This window comes from Cynocephalus volans, chromosome 17 (genome assembly GCF_027409185.1).
Source record: "Cynocephalus volans isolate mCynVol1 chromosome 17, mCynVol1.pri, whole genome shotgun sequence".
NCBI classification, from domain to species: Eukaryota; Metazoa; Chordata; class Mammalia; order Dermoptera; family Cynocephalidae; genus Cynocephalus; species Cynocephalus volans.
In genome coordinates, this window is record NC_084476.1 from 2281427 (window position 1) to 2300787 (window position 19361).

The window sequence follows — 19361 nt, forward strand, 5'->3', positions numbered from 1 at the left end:
TTGTGTTTATATTTATCTGCACGTTGGTTTTTCTGATGCACACCACTTTTTTCCCTGCTTTACCACGCTCTGTCCCATCTGAGTTCGCTTTCTGTCCTCTTGGGCTTCCTGTCCTCGATCAGTTTGGGGGATTCTGGGTGACTGCATCTTCGGAGTCCCCACCGCCTCTCTTTCTGGGGTTCCAGCTGCCTGTATGTTAGGCTTTCATGAACTGAGTTTTATATATTCCATATTCTGTTTCCTGTCTTTCGATTTCTTCTTTCTCTTTCTGCTTCGATCTGGATATTTCGCATTGAATTATTTTTCAGTTCACAAATCTTCTCATTTGCTCTGTTTTGATTTCCCCCCCAAACCATTCTTTTGTCATTTCAGTTATTTTAATTTTTTTTTTTAAATCTAGGATTTGATCCTTTTTATTGATTCTAGTTTTCTGGTGAAATTCTCTGTCCTTGTTACCTATATTTTCTGCACATATTAAGAGTTAATTGTCTGATTTGATGTTTCTTTGTAAATTTGTTTTTTATCATTTCGTGCTGTTTTTTGGTATTCCTGGCAATTTTTTATTGATTGCTGGGCCTTGTTGTAAACATTTTAGAAGCTCTAAGTGGTGCTTGGAGACAGGAGTGTCTGGAACTGTTTGCCGAAGTTCTGCGATGAGAGGCAGCCCGACCGAGTCAGGCGGTGCCCATGCCTCCTGGGGACAGTCAAGGCGGCATGTGTCTGGTGGGCCCCGACTGCCAGGCCACCCTGGTTCTGGGTCTCAGCCTAAAGCCCAGTGTTCCCCGGGACTCCTCCTCTTGGCCGGCCCTGAAGTCTAGTTTTTGTCTCCCTCATGCATGAGACACCAAATTCTAGACTTAATTGTTTTTCGTTTCTTGGCAGTTGTTTTTTCTGAATCTCATTCTGCTCTGTTGCTTAGTAGTCAGCAATTCCCCAAGGAAAAGTTGCAAAATCGTACCCAGAACGTTCACTCGACGTCTCAGCCCGCCAGTCCCCAGCTCTGCAGCCCGAGGCCCCGGACCCCGCCTGCCGCCTCCTGCCCAGCCCTGGGGCTGTGGCCCCTCCCCTCAGGGCCTTGGCCCCTCAAGTCCTGGCTACCTCGGCACTTAAAACAAATGAATACAGCTTTTCTAGTTGTTTTTGATGAGGGGTTAGTCTAATACTGGCTGCTTATTCATAGCCACAGTGGTCTCTGGGGTGTGTTGCTAGTTAAACGTATTTATTTTTGCATAGCTAATGGATGCTCATTGTAGACTGAACAGCCGCCCTCCCCCTCTGGTCCTCAGCCACCCACTGTCCCCAGCACTCCCCTCCAACGTCGCATCCATGGACACGTGCACACGCGTGTGTGCTATTGACACAGTCCACACCTGGCGGTCCTTCTCGGTGCACACGGAACCCTGCTGCTGTCTTCACAGCGCTAGTGCTGTTTGGTGGGGTGGACCGCGGTTCTGCAGTCCATCCCCATGGCTGGACCCAGAGGTGCTGTCCAGCCTTGTGCAAAGGCAGCACTGCCTGCTGTGTCTCAGACGACATCGGACTACTCTGAGAAATTTGTGGAAGGATGGAGAGTGGGAAAGTGACAGAGTCACAGTGGCAGTGAGATGCGCTGTGGGAAGACTGTGGGAGGCTGGACAGGTAGGGGACTTCTGGAGTCTTGGGTGCGGGCAGGGTGGGCACCAGAGGTGTGCATGGATGCGGACAACAGTGCCCTTGGGTCTGGAGGGGTATGGGTTTGGTGGCCTTAGTGGCCGGGCTTGGTTGGACCAGTAGAGTTGGAAGGGGAGAAGCCCAGATTAGTTAGGACAGTTCCACATGCTCGAGAGCCGAGCCGGAGGGGCTGGTGTGGGCAGGGCAGGGCAGGGCAGGGCTGGGCAGGGGCCGGTCAGCAGGTCCTGGGAGCCTGGCCAGCCGCAGGGATGTGCTGGCCCGTCTGTGTTGGGTGTGAGCCCCTCTGGGTGCTTTGAGGATTTGGTGTCTTCCTCAACAGCCATGCCCATGTGCCTGAGCACGGTGACCCGAGACCAGCCGTGTCCCTTTCTGTCCCAGCTCCTGGGAGGCCCAGAGTGTCCGGGATGTGTGCACTGCCGCTCCCTCACTCTTGACTTTGAATTTCTGTCTCCACCTTTATTTTCCTTTCTCTGGCTTTCCCTCCCAGGCTTTGTTTTTTTTTTTTTTTTTTTTTCCTCCCAGGCTTTGTTATTTTGTACCCGAGATACTGCATTTTATTGGTTCTAAGATGCATCTTCCCCCCATGTTTTCACATCCCTGAAATGGGGTGTGTCTTATGATCTGTGGCATGTCGTGGTTAATGTGGTGGCGTTTTTGTCCCTTGGTAGTAAAAGAATGGTCCATCTCATAGTCAGTGGCGTCTCTGCTTCCACCAAGTGTAGCATGTTGAAGTCACTTTAGGACTTTCTAGAGCAAGGCCGGGCAAACAAGCCCGCCTGGCTGGCAGAGGCACTGCACCAGCAAGTGCCAGTGATGACAAGGCCCATGTGTATTAGGCGCTTACTGGATGCCAGGTCCCAGAACTACTGACCAGCAAGGTGATCCCCCTGCACAGCTGGAAATGTAGGACCCTGGAACAGGCTTTACTAGCCAGTGAGTGGCAAGCTGGGACTGTGGATGCCACCCCCAGGCTGGTGGAAGAGGTGGCAGCACCGGAGAGGGAAAGCTCCCTGGGCAGCGTGGGCAGCACTGTATGCTGTGGCCACATGAGGAGGCCCTGCAGCCTGTCCTGCTTCCCATCAGGTCGTGGCCCCAGAAGAGCTGGGTGTCAGGGAGGAGGGGTTGAATCCACGTGGTGAGTTTGGGGTGACAGTGCAGCCAGTCCTGTGTGGAAGGTCAGGCATCTGCTCCTTGAGGCTCAGTGGCAGTTATGGGGCTTCCTTTGTCTGAGCACGTGGGACCCCATCCTGGGAACGCCCCCCACCCCCCACCTTCCAGTCACTGCCAAAGTCTGGCCTCTGCCCCGACCTTGCCTGTTTACCCGTCTGTGATCCCCATGATGTCCCTGCCCCGGCCCTCTCACTCCAGGTCCCTTTGCGCCTGGTCCCAGGCTGCCAACACCACTGAGTCCAAATGGATGTCCTTCACATTGTGGCCCTTTCTTGGTCGCCTGAGTCTGGTTTTGGGGGAGCTGGTGGCTGCAGAGCTGGGCAAGGGGTGTGGGAGACTGTCCACGAGTTGTGTGTCTGTGTGTGTGTTGAGGCCACTTGGAGCTGAGCAGAAGTGGGCTGGGTGCCAACCTGGGGACAGGTGTATGACCTGGCCTTTTACCCCCAAACCCCACCCTGACCCCTGGCAGCTGCTAACCCGTTCTCTGTCGCTATAGTGTTGCCTTTTGGAGAACGCCATACAAATGGAATCATCCATGGGTAACCGTTTGAGAGAGGTCTTCTGTTCAGCAGGAAGAACCTGAGTTCATCCAAGTCACATGTCGATCGTGTGTTCCTTTTTGTGGCTGAGGGGTGACCTGTTGTGTGGGGTTCACAGTGCAGCTGCTCACTCGCCCGTGGTGGGGCATTCACGCTGTCTCTAGCTGGGGCGTCTGGGAACAGAGCTGTCCAGGGCGCTCCACAGAGGCTCACTCCCATCTCTCATTTCTCTTGGGAAATGCCTAGAAGTGTAATTGCTGGTCACGCGCTGAGTGTGCGAATATGTGCAACTTCATAAGAAACCGTTTTCCAGGGCGGCTGGGCTGCTGCATTCCCCAGCAGTGTCAGGGTGCCCCTGACGCTCCACGTCGCATCCCCGGCAGCACTTGGGGTCGGCCGCGTTTTCAGTCTGTCTGTGCTAGTAGGGGCAGGTGGTTTCGGTCTGCGTTTCTTGCATGGCTAGTGCTGGTGAGTCTTTTTATGTGCTAATTTTCCATCTGTGCATCCTCTGGTGAAGTGTCTGTTCAGACCTTTTGCCCATTCGTGAAAGTGGGTTGTTAGTTTTTTTACTGTTGAGTTTTGAGAACTCTTTTATTTCTTAGATACAAGTCTGTTGTCAGAGATGGGATTTGCACATATTTTCCTCCAGTCTGTAGGCAGCTTGTTTGTCTTTTACCTTCTTTCACAAAACAGAAGGTTTTCATTTTCGTGAAGCCCAGTTTATTAATTATTTCTTTTATGGACTGTGCTTTTGGGGTCACGTCTAAGCTTCTAGCTTAGCCCAAGCACACAAAGATTTCCCACCGTTTTCTTCTGAAAGTTTTCTAGTTTTGTGTCTCATGCTTAGGTCTGCGATCTGTTGTTGCCAGTTTCCATGCAGGGTGTGAGGCTTAGGTCAGGGCAGTTTGGGTTTGGATCTTGCACGTGGACGTCCAGGTGCTGCAGCACTGTTTGTTGACAAGGCTGTCACTTCTGCCGTCGAACGGCTGGTGCACCTTTGTTAAAAACCAACCGGTCGTGCCCATGGGGGCCCATTTGTGGGCCTTCTGTGCTGTGCTGCTGAGCCGTGTGTCTGCGCACTTGCCTGTACCACGCAGTCTTGATTACGATAGCTTTAGAGGAAGTCTTAAAGTCAGATGGTGTGATCCAGCATCTTAATGGCAGTTTGGATTTAAGTCATATATTTCTGTATAATTAAGGACTAGATGTTCATTTCCTTGTTCTACACTTTAACAAACGGTATACCCCTTGATGGAGTAGGTGACCCCTCTCCCTTTCTCCCTTCCCCCAGGGCTCCCGAGGGTGGGGGCACCTGTGCTGTCTCTGTGATGTCACCTGGGTAAGTCTCTGAGGACACACTAGATGCATCTGGGGACCAGAACAGGGTTCGCCGTCTGGGACCTGCTGCCGCGGCAGTGTCTTGTGGGCCAGGGTCTTGGTGTATTTTGCTTGGGGAGGGTCCAAAGCTCAGTCAGTGACCCAGGGAGGTTGAGCAAGGTAGGGCCCAGGCCAGCAGGACCCTCCCAGTTACCCCAAACCTGCAAGACCCACTCCTCCTTCCATTCATCCTTTTTTTCTCTTTAAAAAATGTTTATTGTGCTAAGGTATACGTAAGACTGACGACCGCAGTCACTCTGCACAGCTTGGCGGTGTGCAGCACTTTCACACTGTTGTGCGGCCGTCACCACATCCATCCCAGAACTCTTTCATCTTTGCCAACAGAGACTCTATCCCCGTTAAACCAACCCCCCATACCCCCCACCCCAGCCCTGGCACCCCCCACCCTACTTAATGTCTCTGTGGATCTGACTCCCCTGGGGACCTCACGTCACTGGACTGCAGGATTTGTCCTGCTGCGTCTGGAGCACTTCACTGAGCATGATGTCCTCGAGGCTCAATTCCTTCTCTGTTGGTGTCACCCAGGCTGGGAGCAGCAGGGCCTTGGTGGCACAGCAGGGACTCCTTCTTGGTCCCCAAGTCTTGAGCCCTGGACGGTCCACTCACACATCCCAGGATGCGATTGTCCTAGTGTTTGCTTCCACCAGTGGGATCAAGGGAGACTGCCACCAGTCCTTGATCGCTGGTGCCCCATTTGCCTGGATCAGCCGCTCTTCGGAATCATCCCATCACGAACTTTTGTGACCACGACTCACCTTTCCTACGTCGAGAGCAATCACTCGCCTCTCCATGCACACAGCTGATTGCTCTTTCACGTGCTTCTCTTCAAATTTCACCGTGCCAAAGTGTTTGGAATGCACAATCCTGGAAACAAAAGTTTCATCAGTAGGGCTGTTGATGGCGAAGATGGTATCTCTGCCACAGCAGCCAGTCCTGGGTTGACAAGAAGTGACAGGGCCACCTGGTACCTGAGACCTTGGCTTGAGAGGGGCTGGGCCTGATCTGCAGGTGTCTCTCCCCTGCTCACAGCCCATCAACGGGCCTCCCCGCCCCTTGGAACTGAGCGCTGGCCCCGATTACCTGTCCTTGGAGCAGCCATTCGAGGGCCACCAGGGGCCAGCTGTCCTGGTTCCTCTGTGGACAAGTCTCTCTCCTGGGTGTTCCTTTAAAACCCAGTTGTAACTCAGCCATTGCAGCTCAGCTCCAGGCGGTGATTGCAGCCCGTGGGGTGGGTAATTTGGGGGCCTGGGGAAGGGGCGGTGCATGGAGAGATTGGGAGCACCTTTGCAGATGAGCTACAACTCATGTCGGGTATTTTTAGCCAGCAGCAGTACCCAGCACACGGCAAGGCAGAAATAGAAGAGGTTTTTTCGGCTGTTCTGCGCTGACAGTCTCTGGCTCTTGGGGAGCTGTGCTGGGGCTGGGGCGGGGCGGGTGTGCGGAGCACAAACAACTTCTGCTGTTTAGAGCAACATCTCGAGACGAGGTAGTGTGGATGGGGAATTATTTCTGTGGGTGAACACTGCGTAAATGCCGCGCACCAGCGTTGACGCGCTCGTTTGCATGTGTAATCACAGCAGGCTGTGCCGGGGGGTGGGGGACGGGTAATTATGTTTTAAAATATCATCCAGATTGTTTTTGCTGTGTTCCTTGAGTCCCTGAGTAATTCCGGGCTTTAAAGAATCCTCGTTGTTGCCCAATGGGAGATGCCACCCGACCCCTGCAGCGGCCAGCGGGGCCCACACCCGCCTCTACGGCCGGCCACCTCTGGCTTCTGTCCACATCCTGCCGCGGCCTGCGCTTGGTGCCTGTTAACTTCAGGAACCTCCCTCCTCCTCCCAGGAATTCGGGCACAGCCATACGGACGGGCGCAGCGTGCTCAATGCTCAGCCTGAGTGAGTGGCGGGTGCCACTCTGGGAAGGGCCTGAAGCCATGAGGGACAGGGAGGAGGGGGCTTGCGGGTGCCTGTGGATAGAGAATCAAGGCGACTCCAGATACTGGGGTAGGGCTAGACCTGCAGGTGGGTCTTGGCATCCCCCACCCCACCCCCTCCCAGTCCTCAGGACTGGAACGCATCCACTTTCTCCCATGGTGACCCCATAGTTTTAGGGGATGTATGGGGTCACCTCATTAACCTGGGCATTGGCCCTCTGGGGCTGGATGACCCTGCCCCCTACCCCACAGGAGCTAGGTGCAAAGGTAGCTTGGGGTTGATTCCTGCCTAGGACCCTTCCGTGCCACCCTCCTTCCAGGCCCCTCCCATGCCGAGGGGCTTCTGACCCCACTAAAGCTGCTAAGAGAACAACAGCCCTTGGCCAAACCTGAGTGGCCCTCCGAGTGGCCCAAGAATATTTTCCAAGCTGCAGACCATGGAGTGTGTGATCCGGGGGGCCGGGGTCCAGGCTGCAGGGCCCTCACCTGCAGGCCCTGCTGCTCAGCCATGTGTGTATGGGAGCCCATCCCAGAGCAGGTGTGATTTCTTAATAACAGCTGACCGGGAGCAGGTGGCCCTCTCAGGACCTCACCTTATGTGCTGGGGACACAGGGACAGAGGGAGGTGGTGCCCCTGCCCTCTGGAAATGGCAGGAGTCGCCAGGCTGCAGGGTAGGGAGCTCTGGACTACTGGCCGTGGGGGTGGGGGGCTGCTTGGATGAGCCCTGCATGAGGGTGGGGCCTGTGAGGCTTTCTGGGTCTTGAGGTAGGAGGGGAGGGGGGAAACGAGGAGGGGAAAGGGAAGTAGGGGTGTCGGGCAACACTGGGCAGGATTGGGGAGTGGGGCCAGGTTCCTCCTTGGCCTCCCAGCACCTGGTCATTAGGTGAGGGGGCTTGGCCCTGGCCCTCTGTCAGCACTAGAGGGGATCCCTGACCCCGACTGCAGAGAGTCCTGCTAGAGGACCTGGCCAGACCAGGCTGGACAGGAGGCCTGTGGGGGACCTGGGGCGGGACCTGGCAGGCAGCTGTGAAATTCTCAGGCCGCAGTGCTGTCTGGCCAGTGTCCCGCTCTCATGTCTCTGTGGATGGGGACATCTGTGGCCCTGTGTCTCCAGGCAGTGCTGTGGGACACACACTTGCAGAGCTGCAGGTTCTGATTAGGCTCAGGGGCCCCTGAATGTTGCTCGTCCCCAGCAGTGATTTGTCCGGAGCAGTCCCAGACAGCTAGGATTGCTGCATCTGCCCCGCAGCAATGCTGCATCTGCCCCGCAGCAATGCTGCATCTGCTGGCTTTACTGTTGACAAGTGTTTATAGAGCGGCTTCTCCTGCCCTGCTGACGTGGTGTCAGTGCTGTGTCCTTGCAGGTGCCGGGTCCCCCGTGTGCCTCACCTGTCGGGGCTGGTGTGCCCAGCTGCCTCCTGCATGGAGCTGCTATGGAGAGAGTCTGGGGGCAACAGTACCAGGGACCCTGTTCCAACTCCCAGCCCCACTCCATCCGGCAGCTTCCCTCACAGCAGAGGTGGACACTGCACTTGGTTAAGTGGTGCAGGACCTGCTGGGCTCCAGCCTTGGCGCCGGCCGTGATGCCCCAGCCAGGCTGCCCTCCATCCTGCCCCTTGCACACACTACCCTTCCCATTGTCCCTCTCTCAGCCCCAAGCCCTCGTTCCCACCTGGCAGCAGGCCTCTGCAAGTGGACACCTCCTGGGAGCTGGCCCTTAGCAGCTTGCTCCCCAGGTGGGCACCCCTCGCTGCCATCTTCTGCTCATCCCTTCACTTGGGCTACCCTATGAGGGCAGGACCAAGTGGGCAGGTGGGCAGAGTGGGCATGGCACCAGGATGAAGGCGGGCTGAAGTGGCCTGGCCCAGGCCCCAGGTGGGTGTAGGGTGGGTCTCACCCCAGTCCTGGGGAGCTTTGAGGGGTGGGCACAGACCAGTCCAGCCTGACCAGGGGTGCCCACCTCACTGGTTGGTTCTGTGCCCACAGTGCAAGAGAAGCCAGAGCCGGTGCCACTGGAGAGCCGCTCCTGCGTCCTCATCCGCCGCGACCTCGTGGCCTTGCCCGCCAGCCTCATCAGCCAGATTGGGTACCGCTGTCACCCCAAGCTCTACTCAGAGGGGGACCCCGGGGAGAAGCTGGAGCTGGTGGCAGGTGAGCCCAGCCCCCTTCCCTGTCTCTTGTATGCAAATGTCCTCTCTGGTTTTTTTTTCAGAGCTGTGAACAACGTATTCACCACCAGTCAGTCAAAAAAAAAAAGATAGAACCTCTTAAATTTCCTCTAATTTCCTTTCAGAAGAATGTGTCATTAAGAGGAGTTATTCAATTGAATTAATTTAGCATTTTAATTGAATCCCCGGGGCTGGTCGCGCTGCTGATTGGCAGGGCTCACAATCACGACATGTTTTAATTTAGGTCACAGATAAAGCCTCAGTGTGTACAGTTTACCAGCCTCCCCCACCCGCCCCAGAGTGTCCAATTGTAGCGTCTGTGGGTCATGGCCAGAGGTTCCAAATGGCAGCTCAGAGTCAGAGACAGATTTTCCTGAAAGAGCAAACACCACGACTGGGTCCAAAAGCCCTTTAGGGCCGGTGCCTCCGTCAGAAAGGTTTATCTTTTCAGGTTGGGATTCATTTTGGCCCTGCAGCTCTTGTAGATTTTTAAGGCTATTCAACGAAAAGTTGAAAATTTATGGCGCTGTCACCCAATTTGTGGCCATTGAGCCATTTTCTGGTCCTTTTTTCTCTTGGTTTACCAGTGAAGTCCCAAACACAGGCTGGATGGGGACCTTTGGGCGCCTGCCTCAGCCCCAGCCTCCAAGCGGGTCTTCTCCAGCCGCTGTCCCATCCTGTCTTCTGGTCCCCAGACCACTGTACGCTAGCCAGCATCCTGGGGTCTGCCCTCCCACAGAACGTTCACTTGGGTTCTGCCCGATTGTGCCCCTCTGCCGAGGACTGTTGTCTGGGGGGGTGCGGCTCACAGCCAGGCTGCAGGTGGCTGCCAGCTGCCAAGGCGGGGCTCTCCTTTCAGCTGACAGGGGCTTCCGTCCTCACAGAGAACAGCGTCCTGGCTGCGTGTGGTGGTGGTGGGCTGCTCTGGACAGGCAGGGCTGGGGGTACACACGCTGTGCTCTGAACCCTCCTCCCCTGCCACTGGCCATCACTGCTTCTGGGCAGGGCGCTGCTGCAACCTCTGTTCAGGGAGAGTGGGTTCTGGGTTGATGGACTGAGATGGCCGGGCAGGCTCCTGGGGTAGGTTCTGGGGCTGAGGGACCCAGGTGTGGCCCCAGGAAGAAGTGCCCACAGCTACCTCCCTCCACCAGTGGCCTGCGTTTGGTGTGTGGTTGTTGGGACTGGAGAGAAATTCGAGGTTAATGAGCTCCCCAAGGGGCCTGATGCGGGGGGGACAGGAGATGTCAGGAGAGGACGCAGGGCACATGTGGACATGATCAGCTGTCCCCAGAGGAGAATCCCTGAAGGTTCCTCAGGCTGGTGAGGACCTTCACTGAGGCCATCAAGCCGAGGGTCCCCCAGGCAAGAGCAGGTTCCTTGCATCTTCCTTCCATCCAACCCTCAAGAAAAGAACGCCACCTATTTCTTTTCCTGATAAGAAGATTCAGTACATGCTGCTCTATTTAAAAAATCAGATAATAGAGAAGGACCCAGATAAGACTGAGAAAGTTCCCAGAAGCCCCCTGAGCACCAGGCAGGCTCTGCCTGAGCCCTTCCGTGCTTTCCACGCTGCTCCTTTGCATGGTGACGTCCCAGTGTGTGCAGAGGCCTCCGCATTGTTCCCGGCGGGGCCCACTCCTGCTGTGGGTCAGTCCTTTGTGCATCCATGCACTGGTGGGGCACCTGGGGTGTTACCGGGTTTCCAGGGGTCAGCAGCACAGCATGGCCTCCCTGGTCACACCTCTGCCCTGTGCTGGTTTTCCCCTTTGAATGCACTTGAAGGGGTCAGTGCTGGGCCAGGTGAAGCTACAGCCTCTGGCTGTGCCATCCCATGTCCCCCATCCTTCGCCGTGGCATGTCCTGGTGACAAGCAGGTAGGAGCTGAGATTGCTCCTCCAAGAGAAAAAATTCCCAGAGGCCTCTGGCTCCTCACCATTCCTCCCCTCTCACCCTCTGCACACGTTTGCTGGCCCTAGCAGCCCCCGGAAAGGTTGTGAGCCCCATGTTTTGATTCTGAGGGTCTTACTTTCTTACATTTGGTGGCTGCAGGCTCCGGAGTCTACATCACGCGCGGCCAGCTGATGAACTGCCACCTCTGCGCAGGGGTGAAGCATAAGGTCCTGCTGCGGAGGCTCCTGGCCACCTTCTTTGACAGGTAGGGTGGGGTGGGGGTGGGACAGAGTGGGGCTGCAGCAGTTATAGGGTCTCCTTCAGCTGTGTGCCATCTGACGGCCAAGGGCTCCAGCATCTGGAGCCCCCACACTGTCCTGGATTCACGACACAGCCTGTCAGCCCGAAGGTGGTTGAGAGGCTCCCGGGAAAGTGGCACATCCTCTTAGACTAGGACTTGGGTCTAGGGAGGGATTGGCAATTTGCTTTCCTGGCCTTTCTCAAAGGGCTTGTGGATTCCCCGACGCCACCAAAATAAAGTAGAGAGCTACTCCTTACTCAGTTGGATGGATGGGTCAACAGAGCCCCTTCCCCAAAGCATAGCAACCTGCTCAGATGACCTGGGGTCCCTGTGGACAAGGCTCAGGACTGGCCTGGTCATCTTCTCAGCCCAGGAGGATTTTCCTTTGTCCTGTCCCTTAGAGGGTGGCTGGGCCTGCTTCCCGCCACTGGACCATGACCCTCAGGACACACACACCAGTTCAATGGTGAGGCCATGTGGCCTCCCAGCCGGGTGGGATTCTGCCTCCTCCAGCCGGCAGGCAGGTGGGGAAGCCCCTGCTCCTTGGGTCACCTCCAGGCCTGATCCATCCCTCACACTGCCTCCGCTGCCCGTCTCTCCACCAGGAACACACTGGCCAACAGCTGTGGGACGGGCATCCGCTCGTCTACCAGCGACCCGAGCCGCAAGCCGCTGGACAGCCGTGTCCTGAATGCTGTGAAATGTAAGACGGCCTGGGGTCTTCTGGGGGGGGTGTCTGGAGGAGCTCTGGAAGCCCCCTCTGGGGCTGGACCTCAGCCTACGGAAGGCTGGGGGGCGCCCCGAGCGTTAGCCGCAGCCACAGCAGAAAAGAGCAGCTCCCAGAAGCCAGGTCTCGAGGTGCTAACGTTCTTGGTAGGTTTCCAAGCATGATGAATTCAGCTGCGAAACTATTTTAATATGTGAAATAGATCTAATTTTCCTTTTTGAACAAAACCCCTTATTTACATTTTGCGGTTATTTTGAGCCTTTGCCATCTGTTCAGCCGGCTCCTGCCTCCCGCTCCTGGGTGTGTGGGGGTGGAGCCCGGTCCATCTCCGTTGGCAGACCGCCGCCCCCACCGCCACCCCTGCTGGAGATGCTGACGGCCGCCGCACAGGCCACACCGGCCAAGGCACAGCCTCCCTTGACCATCAGCACAAGAAACACCACCTTATTTTCTTGGTTTAAAAAACCACTTGGGAGGCCGATTCTGGTTTAGAGCCAAGTGGAGCCTCTGCAGTGGGTAATTATAGCCCCAGAGCACAGGGTGACAGCTGGGGTGACAGCCGTGGTGATAGCCAAGGCTCTGGGAGGATGTGGCTGAAGCTGTCCCAAAGCAGGGATCTCACCTGGGGAGCTGCCCCAGAGACCTGCCTCCTCCGGGTTCGAGTGCAGCCTTGGTCTGTGGCTCCGGGTGGAGAAAGAAGAGTTTTTTATGTAACTGGTGATGACCACCGTCTGTCCCTCACTTCCTCTGGATTGGGGATGGGGACGAGGAGGAGTCTTAGAAAGCTGCTTCCTTGCCTACTCCAATAAGGAGGGCCCTTTGATCCGTTCCAAATTGCAGGAGGAGGTCAGGAGACCTGTAGAAGTTAGAAATAAGCCGAAGCCTTGCAGCCAGGAGGGCACCCAGGGCTGCTGGACCCGACTGGGCCAGAGATTGCCCCAGGGGAGCGTAGGAGGCCTCCTGGATGGAGTGGCAAGAAAGAGGCCCACTCGTCATACAGCTGAGACCAAGAGAGCCTGGGTGGCCACATGGTCTCCTGTGCCAGCAGGGACCGAGGTGGAGGCCCCCGGCCCCACTGGCCCTGGGAGCAGCCGTTCCAGCACACAAGCGCCCTGACCCTGAGGCATATATGGGGCATCTTGGTTCTGTGTCCCCTTGGGAAGTGATGGGTGCAGCAGTGGGTGGGTGGCCGCTCTCACGCGCGCCTCCCGGCCGCCCTGTCCTTGCAGTGTACTGTCAGAACTTCGCCCCCAGCTTCAAGGAAAGCGAGATGAACGTGATCGCCGCGGACATGTGCACCAATGCCCGCCGTGTCCGCAAGCGCTGGCTGCCCAAGATCAAGTCCATGCTGCCGGAGGGCGTGGAGATGTACCGCACCGTCATGGGCTCCGCGGCCGCCAGCGTGCCCCTCGACCCCGAGTTCCCGCCCGCCGCGGCGCAGGTGTTCGAGCAGCGCATCTATGCTGAGCGTCGGAGCGACGCTGCCACCATCGTGGCTCTGAGAACTGACGCTGTGAATGTTGATCTGAGTGCTGCCAACCCTGCCTTTGAAGCCGGTGAGGAGGCGGACGGGGCCGGCTCGGTGATCCAGGAGGTGGCCGCTCCCGAGCCGCTGTCCACTGATGGCCAGAGCCCCCCGCAGCCCTTCGAGCAGGGCAGCGCCAGCTCCAGCCGGCCCCAGACGCCGGCGGCCGCGGCCAGGAGGCCGGAGGGTACCTACGCGGGGACTTTGTAAGAGGGTCGCGCCAACTCGTGAGGGACCGAGTACTAGAGCTGCTTGCATGCGATACTAATACAAACAAATGTGATCAAGCCACTTACCTACTGAACTGCTACTGTTGCCTGAAAACAATGTGATTTTTATCCTGCTCGTATTTAAATTGATGAAGGAAACAAATTCATTCATTATACTGTAAACACTTAGGCCACTGGCAACCTCTGTGCGAGGAAGGTCCCAGGGCTCCTTTTTGATATTCAAGAGGTTAGTCTCCAAGTTGTAGCTTCCCTCCCCCGTCCCGGGGAGGGGCAAGAGGCCGCCGGGCCCCTGGTGCCCAGCCCTGCCCCGTCCTCAGCTGCCCTACCGCTCCTCCTGCCCGGGCTCACGGTGGCCTGCCGCTGGGGACATGTGTCCGCGATGCTCCTTTCCTTGCCCATGGAGACCCCTCTGGGGCAGTCGGGCAGGGCTGGGCCCCAGGGGCCTGACTCCTCTTGTTTCTTCTTCCTGAGACTCCAGGGTCAGGCCCAGCGGGTTCGCCACCTGTGTGGGGTGTGCGTGCGTGTGTGTGCGTGCATGTGTGTGCGAGCGTGCATGTGTGCAGGGAGAAGTGGTGACGTGCGAGGGCCGCGCTGGCCACTGTGGGGTGGAGAAAGGGCACCAATGTTCTCCTCCACCCCCTGCTCACGCTCTGGCCAGCCCCTCTCAGCTCTGTGGCCCCTCAGTCCACCTGGAATCCCCGGGGGCTGTCTGCTGACCCCCAGGCCACCACAGGTCACCGCAGGCCACGCCAGCAGTCACAGCCCGCAGTGCCCTCTGCCTCCTCAGCCACTTTGCGACTATGCTTGTTTGTTTCTGTTGTTTTGTTGTAATTCAGACCTATTTCATATATGGTTTGGAAACTTTCAGACCCAATAGAGCAAAAAATTTGGGAGGGATGGGTATCCCTGTCCCCGGCCTGTCATGGCTTGGGGATGGGTCATCTGCGGCAGTCAGGGTGCATATCCATGTCCCCTCCGTCCCAGGCAGGGTCCACTCCCTTTCCACGAGGAGTATAGGAGGTCCCAGGGAAACACTGAGCTCAGGAGCCTGGCCTGGGGAGGAAGGGGGCTCTGTTGGGGGTGAGAACAGCAGCCTGGGCTGGGCCAGGGCTGCAGTGAGACCCCCTACCCCCCAGGCTGGGCTCCCCAACATCATGCTCTGTTCCTTGGGCTCCACCTCTGAGGGTGCCCAAGGCTGCAGAGGGTGGGCAGCCAGCATGGGCCTCCGTTGGGGCAGTTTGCAGGTGTGGATGCCACGAGGGGATCAGAGTCAGGAACGGGGTGAGGGGGGCAGATAGATGGGCCGGCTGGTTTGAGGCTGGAGTGCTCACTTTGAAGTTTGACTGAAGCTTAGTTACTGTTTTGAAGTGATGGGGTGGGGGTGGCTGTGTGAAGTGCTCGTGTGGTCCTTTGCCCTGGTGCCTCTTCCTTTCAGTTTGGGGGCACTGAGCCCTTGTCCAGGGACTGCCTCCAGAGGTCCAGGCAGCTCCCCAGGGGTGGTCAGAGGAACCCCCCTCATGCCAAGACTTGACGGATCTGTTGCTCCCCCCTGCCCCTCCAGAACTCACCTCCCAGCTCACGGTGCAGAGCAAGCCCCTCCTGCTGTGTGCACGCAGGCTGGGCAGGCGTCTCGCCGCCACCCAACCAGCACCCTCCCACGACCCACAAAATTCCCTCAGCTGGAGGGCCATGTGCTGGGTCCTGCATGGGAACCTGGGGTGCCGGTCAGATGCTTTCCCACTGTGCTCCTCGTTTCTGTTGACACCACCCTCCCCTGTGGAGAGGCCTTGGGGGGACCTCACCGGAGGGGCTTCCTCCAGCCAGGTCAACTGTGTGCCTGCCCTCCAGAAAGAACTAGTGGCTTCCAGAGAGGGGGCAGGTGGACCATGGGCACTGTGGGAGCACATTTCGGCCCCTCTACCTGCCCCTAGGTCCTCAAGTCCAGGGAGACCCAAGGCGCAGAGGGGCACGCAGCTCCCATGTGGACTCAGAGCCACCTGGCCCAGAGGTGGGCCTCTCTCTGCCTCTTCCTCCCTTGTCTTGGGCCCAGGTGGGGTTGGAGCCTCAACAGGCTCCCTGGGAACCTGGACCAAGCCTTCCTTGGAGCTGGGAGGGGCCCAGGGGACAGAGGGGGATGGGTAGGTGAGGTTGAGCCGCATCCACGTCCCCTCTGGACTTTCTGCACCTGTCCCTCCCAATCCAAATTTGCACTTTAATTTGACCATCCCTGGGGACCTTTGGGAGACAGACCCACCTGTCCTGGCTATTGACAGAAGGGCTGTCCCCCCCGACTCCAAAGTGGGCACGGCCTCCCGCCCTCCCCTAGGACAGGGAATGGTGCCGCTGGCCGCTGGAGGAGGTGGTGGCCACACAGAGAATGCCTGACCACTGCTCAGGCGAGCACAATGTCCCGTGACCTCGTTCCCTAGTTGTTTATAGTCGCCGTCTGTTTTGTTGTTCTGGGTAAGGAAGGCAAGAGCTGTAGGTAAAACTTAATAATAATTAAATGTGAATGGTTCTGAGCTCTCCTGTGCCCCGGGTGGGCCAGGCTGAGCATTTTGCACTAACGTGTCCCGCGGTGGACGTGGGTCGGGAGCGTTTGCGGACGTGCATGGCCGATGATTGTACCTGCCAGGTGTGCTCCCTCCGCATCCTGAATGTACCATGTGGCGGGCGGGCGGGTGGTGGCAGCGGGCCTGGGCTCGGAGGGGCCTTCCAGAGTGCCTTAGCATTTTCTGATCATTTTTCCCAAGGAAAACCAATTAAGAAAATCGGACCCTCCCCCCTCCTTTGTTTACAAGATGACTAATTCCAGAATTGGGGGCTGTCCTGCGAGCGTGACCCTGACTCATCCGGACCCTGTAGACGAGAGACGAGCCACTCAGTATTTATGAGATGTCTGCACCTTTATTCCTAAGCTTGACTATAGCAATATGCATATACTATATAGAGTCTATTACAGAGCTAAGTTATATCCGCGCCTTTTCTAGGACAGGGGACTGGACCTCGGCGGAGCTGCTGACGTGGGGGTCGGCCTGGGATCCATCCCCGCCCTCCCCTCCTCTCCCAGAGGGGAGGTCCAAGGAGCCAGCTGGCCGCTTGCAGAAGGTCCAGGAGAAGGGCTGGGGGACATGGCTGGTGCCATGAGCTGGGCGGAGGCTGGCGCTCCGGGTACTAGAATTCTGTCATCTTCTCTGCGCTGTGTCCACTCAGCCTGGAGTGCCGTGTGGTGGCCTGACTTCGTGTTTGGCTTGGTTGTCTGCCTGCCCCCAAATGTGGATGAAGTGTGGGTATGAGGCAAGCGGGGAGATGCCTCCCTGGCAGGACCTGCCTGGTGTCCCCGGGTTGGGTGACTTCGGGTGGGGGCTGGAAGAAGGTAAAAACAGGTTGTCTGGTTGTATGTCTCCTCCAGGAAAATGCACTCTTTGGTGTGTGTGTTCAGAACTGGGAGGAGGGCACGAGGTGGGGACATAAGGGCAGATCACCCACCTCGGAGGGGACTCTGGTGGGCCTGGACCTGACCTGTCCTCATTTAGCAGCCGGAACTTTCTAGCACTGGCCCAGCGTACCCCCCACCCCGTTGTCATTTACTGCTTGGGTTCTCCTCAGATGGGTTATTTTTATGGAAATATCTTTACTGCAAGTTGAAAAAGGCCTACAGCCCATTAACCAAGTGAAACTCAGAGAAAGCCTCTGCCTGCCTCTGCCAGCGGTGACTCCTGAGCACGGGGCCGAGCGCCAGCCGTCTTCTGCTTTAACTACTGTCTCCGAGCGTCGCTGCTGCACGATTCGTCATTCTGTCAGCCAGCCGGCTCCATGCGCCGTCACGGAGCGTTCAGGGCTTGGTGCAAGATGTTTCTAAAATGGCAAAGGTTTTTTGTGTTTGTTTGTTTGTTTGTTTGTTTGTTTCTTTGAAAAGAAAAGTCACGCAGTATCTAAAGCGTTTGTTTTGGACGACCTGCCTGCCTTCTGATCAGCCACGTCCATTGTTAGCGTTTTGCACGTGATTATGATTTTTATGTCAAAAGAAGCCAAAACTTGCAATACTATTTTTAGCAGACAAAAAGAACTATGTATAAATATTTTTGACTTGAACATTTGGATGGCACTGGGTGCAAATAGAACATTCATCCTTTGGACAGAATGTTTGGAAAAAAGACTTTTAAAAAGGAGACGGTTGTTTCAGAGAATCTGTTTAGGGATTAAAGTAGTACTGTAACTCATGACTGTTAAAAAATAAATAAAATAAATTGTTCCTGTGCTGTAAAGGAGGGTTTCACAGCACCACTGAGTTAGGTTTCAGCTGCAGAAGATGCTAGCTTTTTTGGGTTTGGTTTTGTTTTGTTTAAGAAGGAGGAAGCCTTTGTTTAGTTCTGTCCTCCCGTTTATGTGCTCGGTAGAGTCAAGACTGTTACTTTTTAGCCATGGCTGACATTGTATCAATAACTAAATAGAAACATCCACAAGCGACCAGGGAAACCCCGAGGGCTTCAAGCGTGCTCAGAGCCATTTCATAAGGTGGAAATCCATTACAGACAAACAAAAGGATGTGATCATTCATTGTAAAGCGCTTTGTAAAATTTACATTTACAAAATAATAAAGTCAGTTCAAACCGAGGTTTCCTGGACTTTGCTTGGCCAGTGAGGTTTGGGGGAGATGTGCAGAATCCCGGGAGGGGTTGAGCTGTCGGGGGCAGGTGGCTGACCCTTCTGTTGACCGGGGCGGGGGGCATCCCCAGGCTGGCTGCCCACTGTCCACACAGAGGGGCAGGGGTCTGGCTGTGGAGTTTGGGGCCATCTGACCCATCTCCCCACCCCCCAAATGTCTTACAAGAGAAGGGGGCAGGGGCAGGAAGTCCTGGGGATAGTCATGTGCACCATCAGGGGAGCCCTGCCCTGAGCCCCGGCTGACCTGGGGGGTGGGCTTTCCTTTCCCGGGCCTTGATATTGTCTGCAAAATGGGAGAGTCCCTCACCTGGCTCCCCCATCATCTCTCTTCCCATCTCTTCCAGCATAGGGTCTGTCCCCAGGTGGACGAGGGACTTGACTGGGAGCCCCTGGGGCCAGGCTGGTCCCCTCTTTCTCTCCAGCTCTGGGCTGGGGATCAGGCCTGGCAGCCGTTCCTACCTCTTTGCCGGTCTGTGGTATCCACAGGGATCTTTCCGAGCTCGCCCTGGGCCTGGGGCAGGCCGGCTGAACATTGCGTTGATGTGTCCCTCAGGCGCGGCTCCTGGAATAGGCATGCGGGTCTGCCTCGGGCCCTCACGTGGTGCACCCTCCACCTAGAAAGACCTTCCTCGAGACAGTGGGCACCCCACTGTCTGAGTCCCACGAGGGCCTCGCCTCTGAGCATGCCTGCCCTGCTGGGTGAGGTGGCCGGTGCATTTACTCATTTATGGGTCTCCCCAGGGCAAGGGTCTGTGGTCATGCTTTGTATTAGTCCATTTTCTGTCACTTGTAATTGAACACCTGAAACTGGGTCATGTATAAAGAAGCAAAATTTATTTCTTATGGTATCAGAGGCCGGGAAGTCCACAGTCCATGGGGTGTGTCTGGTGAGGGACTTCTTCTGGGTGGGAGCTCTTCACAGGGTCCCGTGGTGACCAGGGTGTCACATGGTGAGAGAATGGCAAGAGCTCTCCTATGTGCTCCTTAAGCCACCAGTTCGTACCCGAGATGACCCATGACTCCATGAATGGATTAACCCATTCACGAGGGCACAGTCCTCATGAGGGCACAGCTCTCACGATCCAGTCACCTCTCAAAGGCCCCACCTTTCAAATGCCATAATCGAATTTCCCACCCTCT

The 19361-nt window shown here is 56.6% G+C and overlaps 1 protein-coding gene across 5 annotated transcripts in view; it reads left to right on the forward strand.

Annotated features, from left to right (window-relative positions):
• Nucleotides 1–18170, forward strand: part of NACC2 (NACC family member 2) — an 82108-nt gene extending 63938 nt beyond the window's left edge. For 4 of the 5 annotated variants that reach the window (XM_063082040.1, XM_063082041.1, XM_063082042.1 and 1 more), the window contains exons 3-6: nucleotides 8699–8863; nucleotides 10930–11035; nucleotides 11677–11774; nucleotides 13028–18170. In XM_063082040.1, coding sequence (XP_062938110.1) covers nucleotides 8699–8863; nucleotides 10930–11035; nucleotides 11677–11774; nucleotides 13028–13533 — 875 coding nt within the window. In that variant the 3' untranslated portion in view covers nucleotides 13534–18170. The remainder of the gene's footprint in view (nucleotides 1–8698; nucleotides 8864–10929; nucleotides 11036–11676; nucleotides 11775–13027) is intronic. The other variant, XR_010022172.1, reaches the window with a different exon arrangement.
• Nucleotides 18171–19361: the final 1191 nt, after the last annotated feature.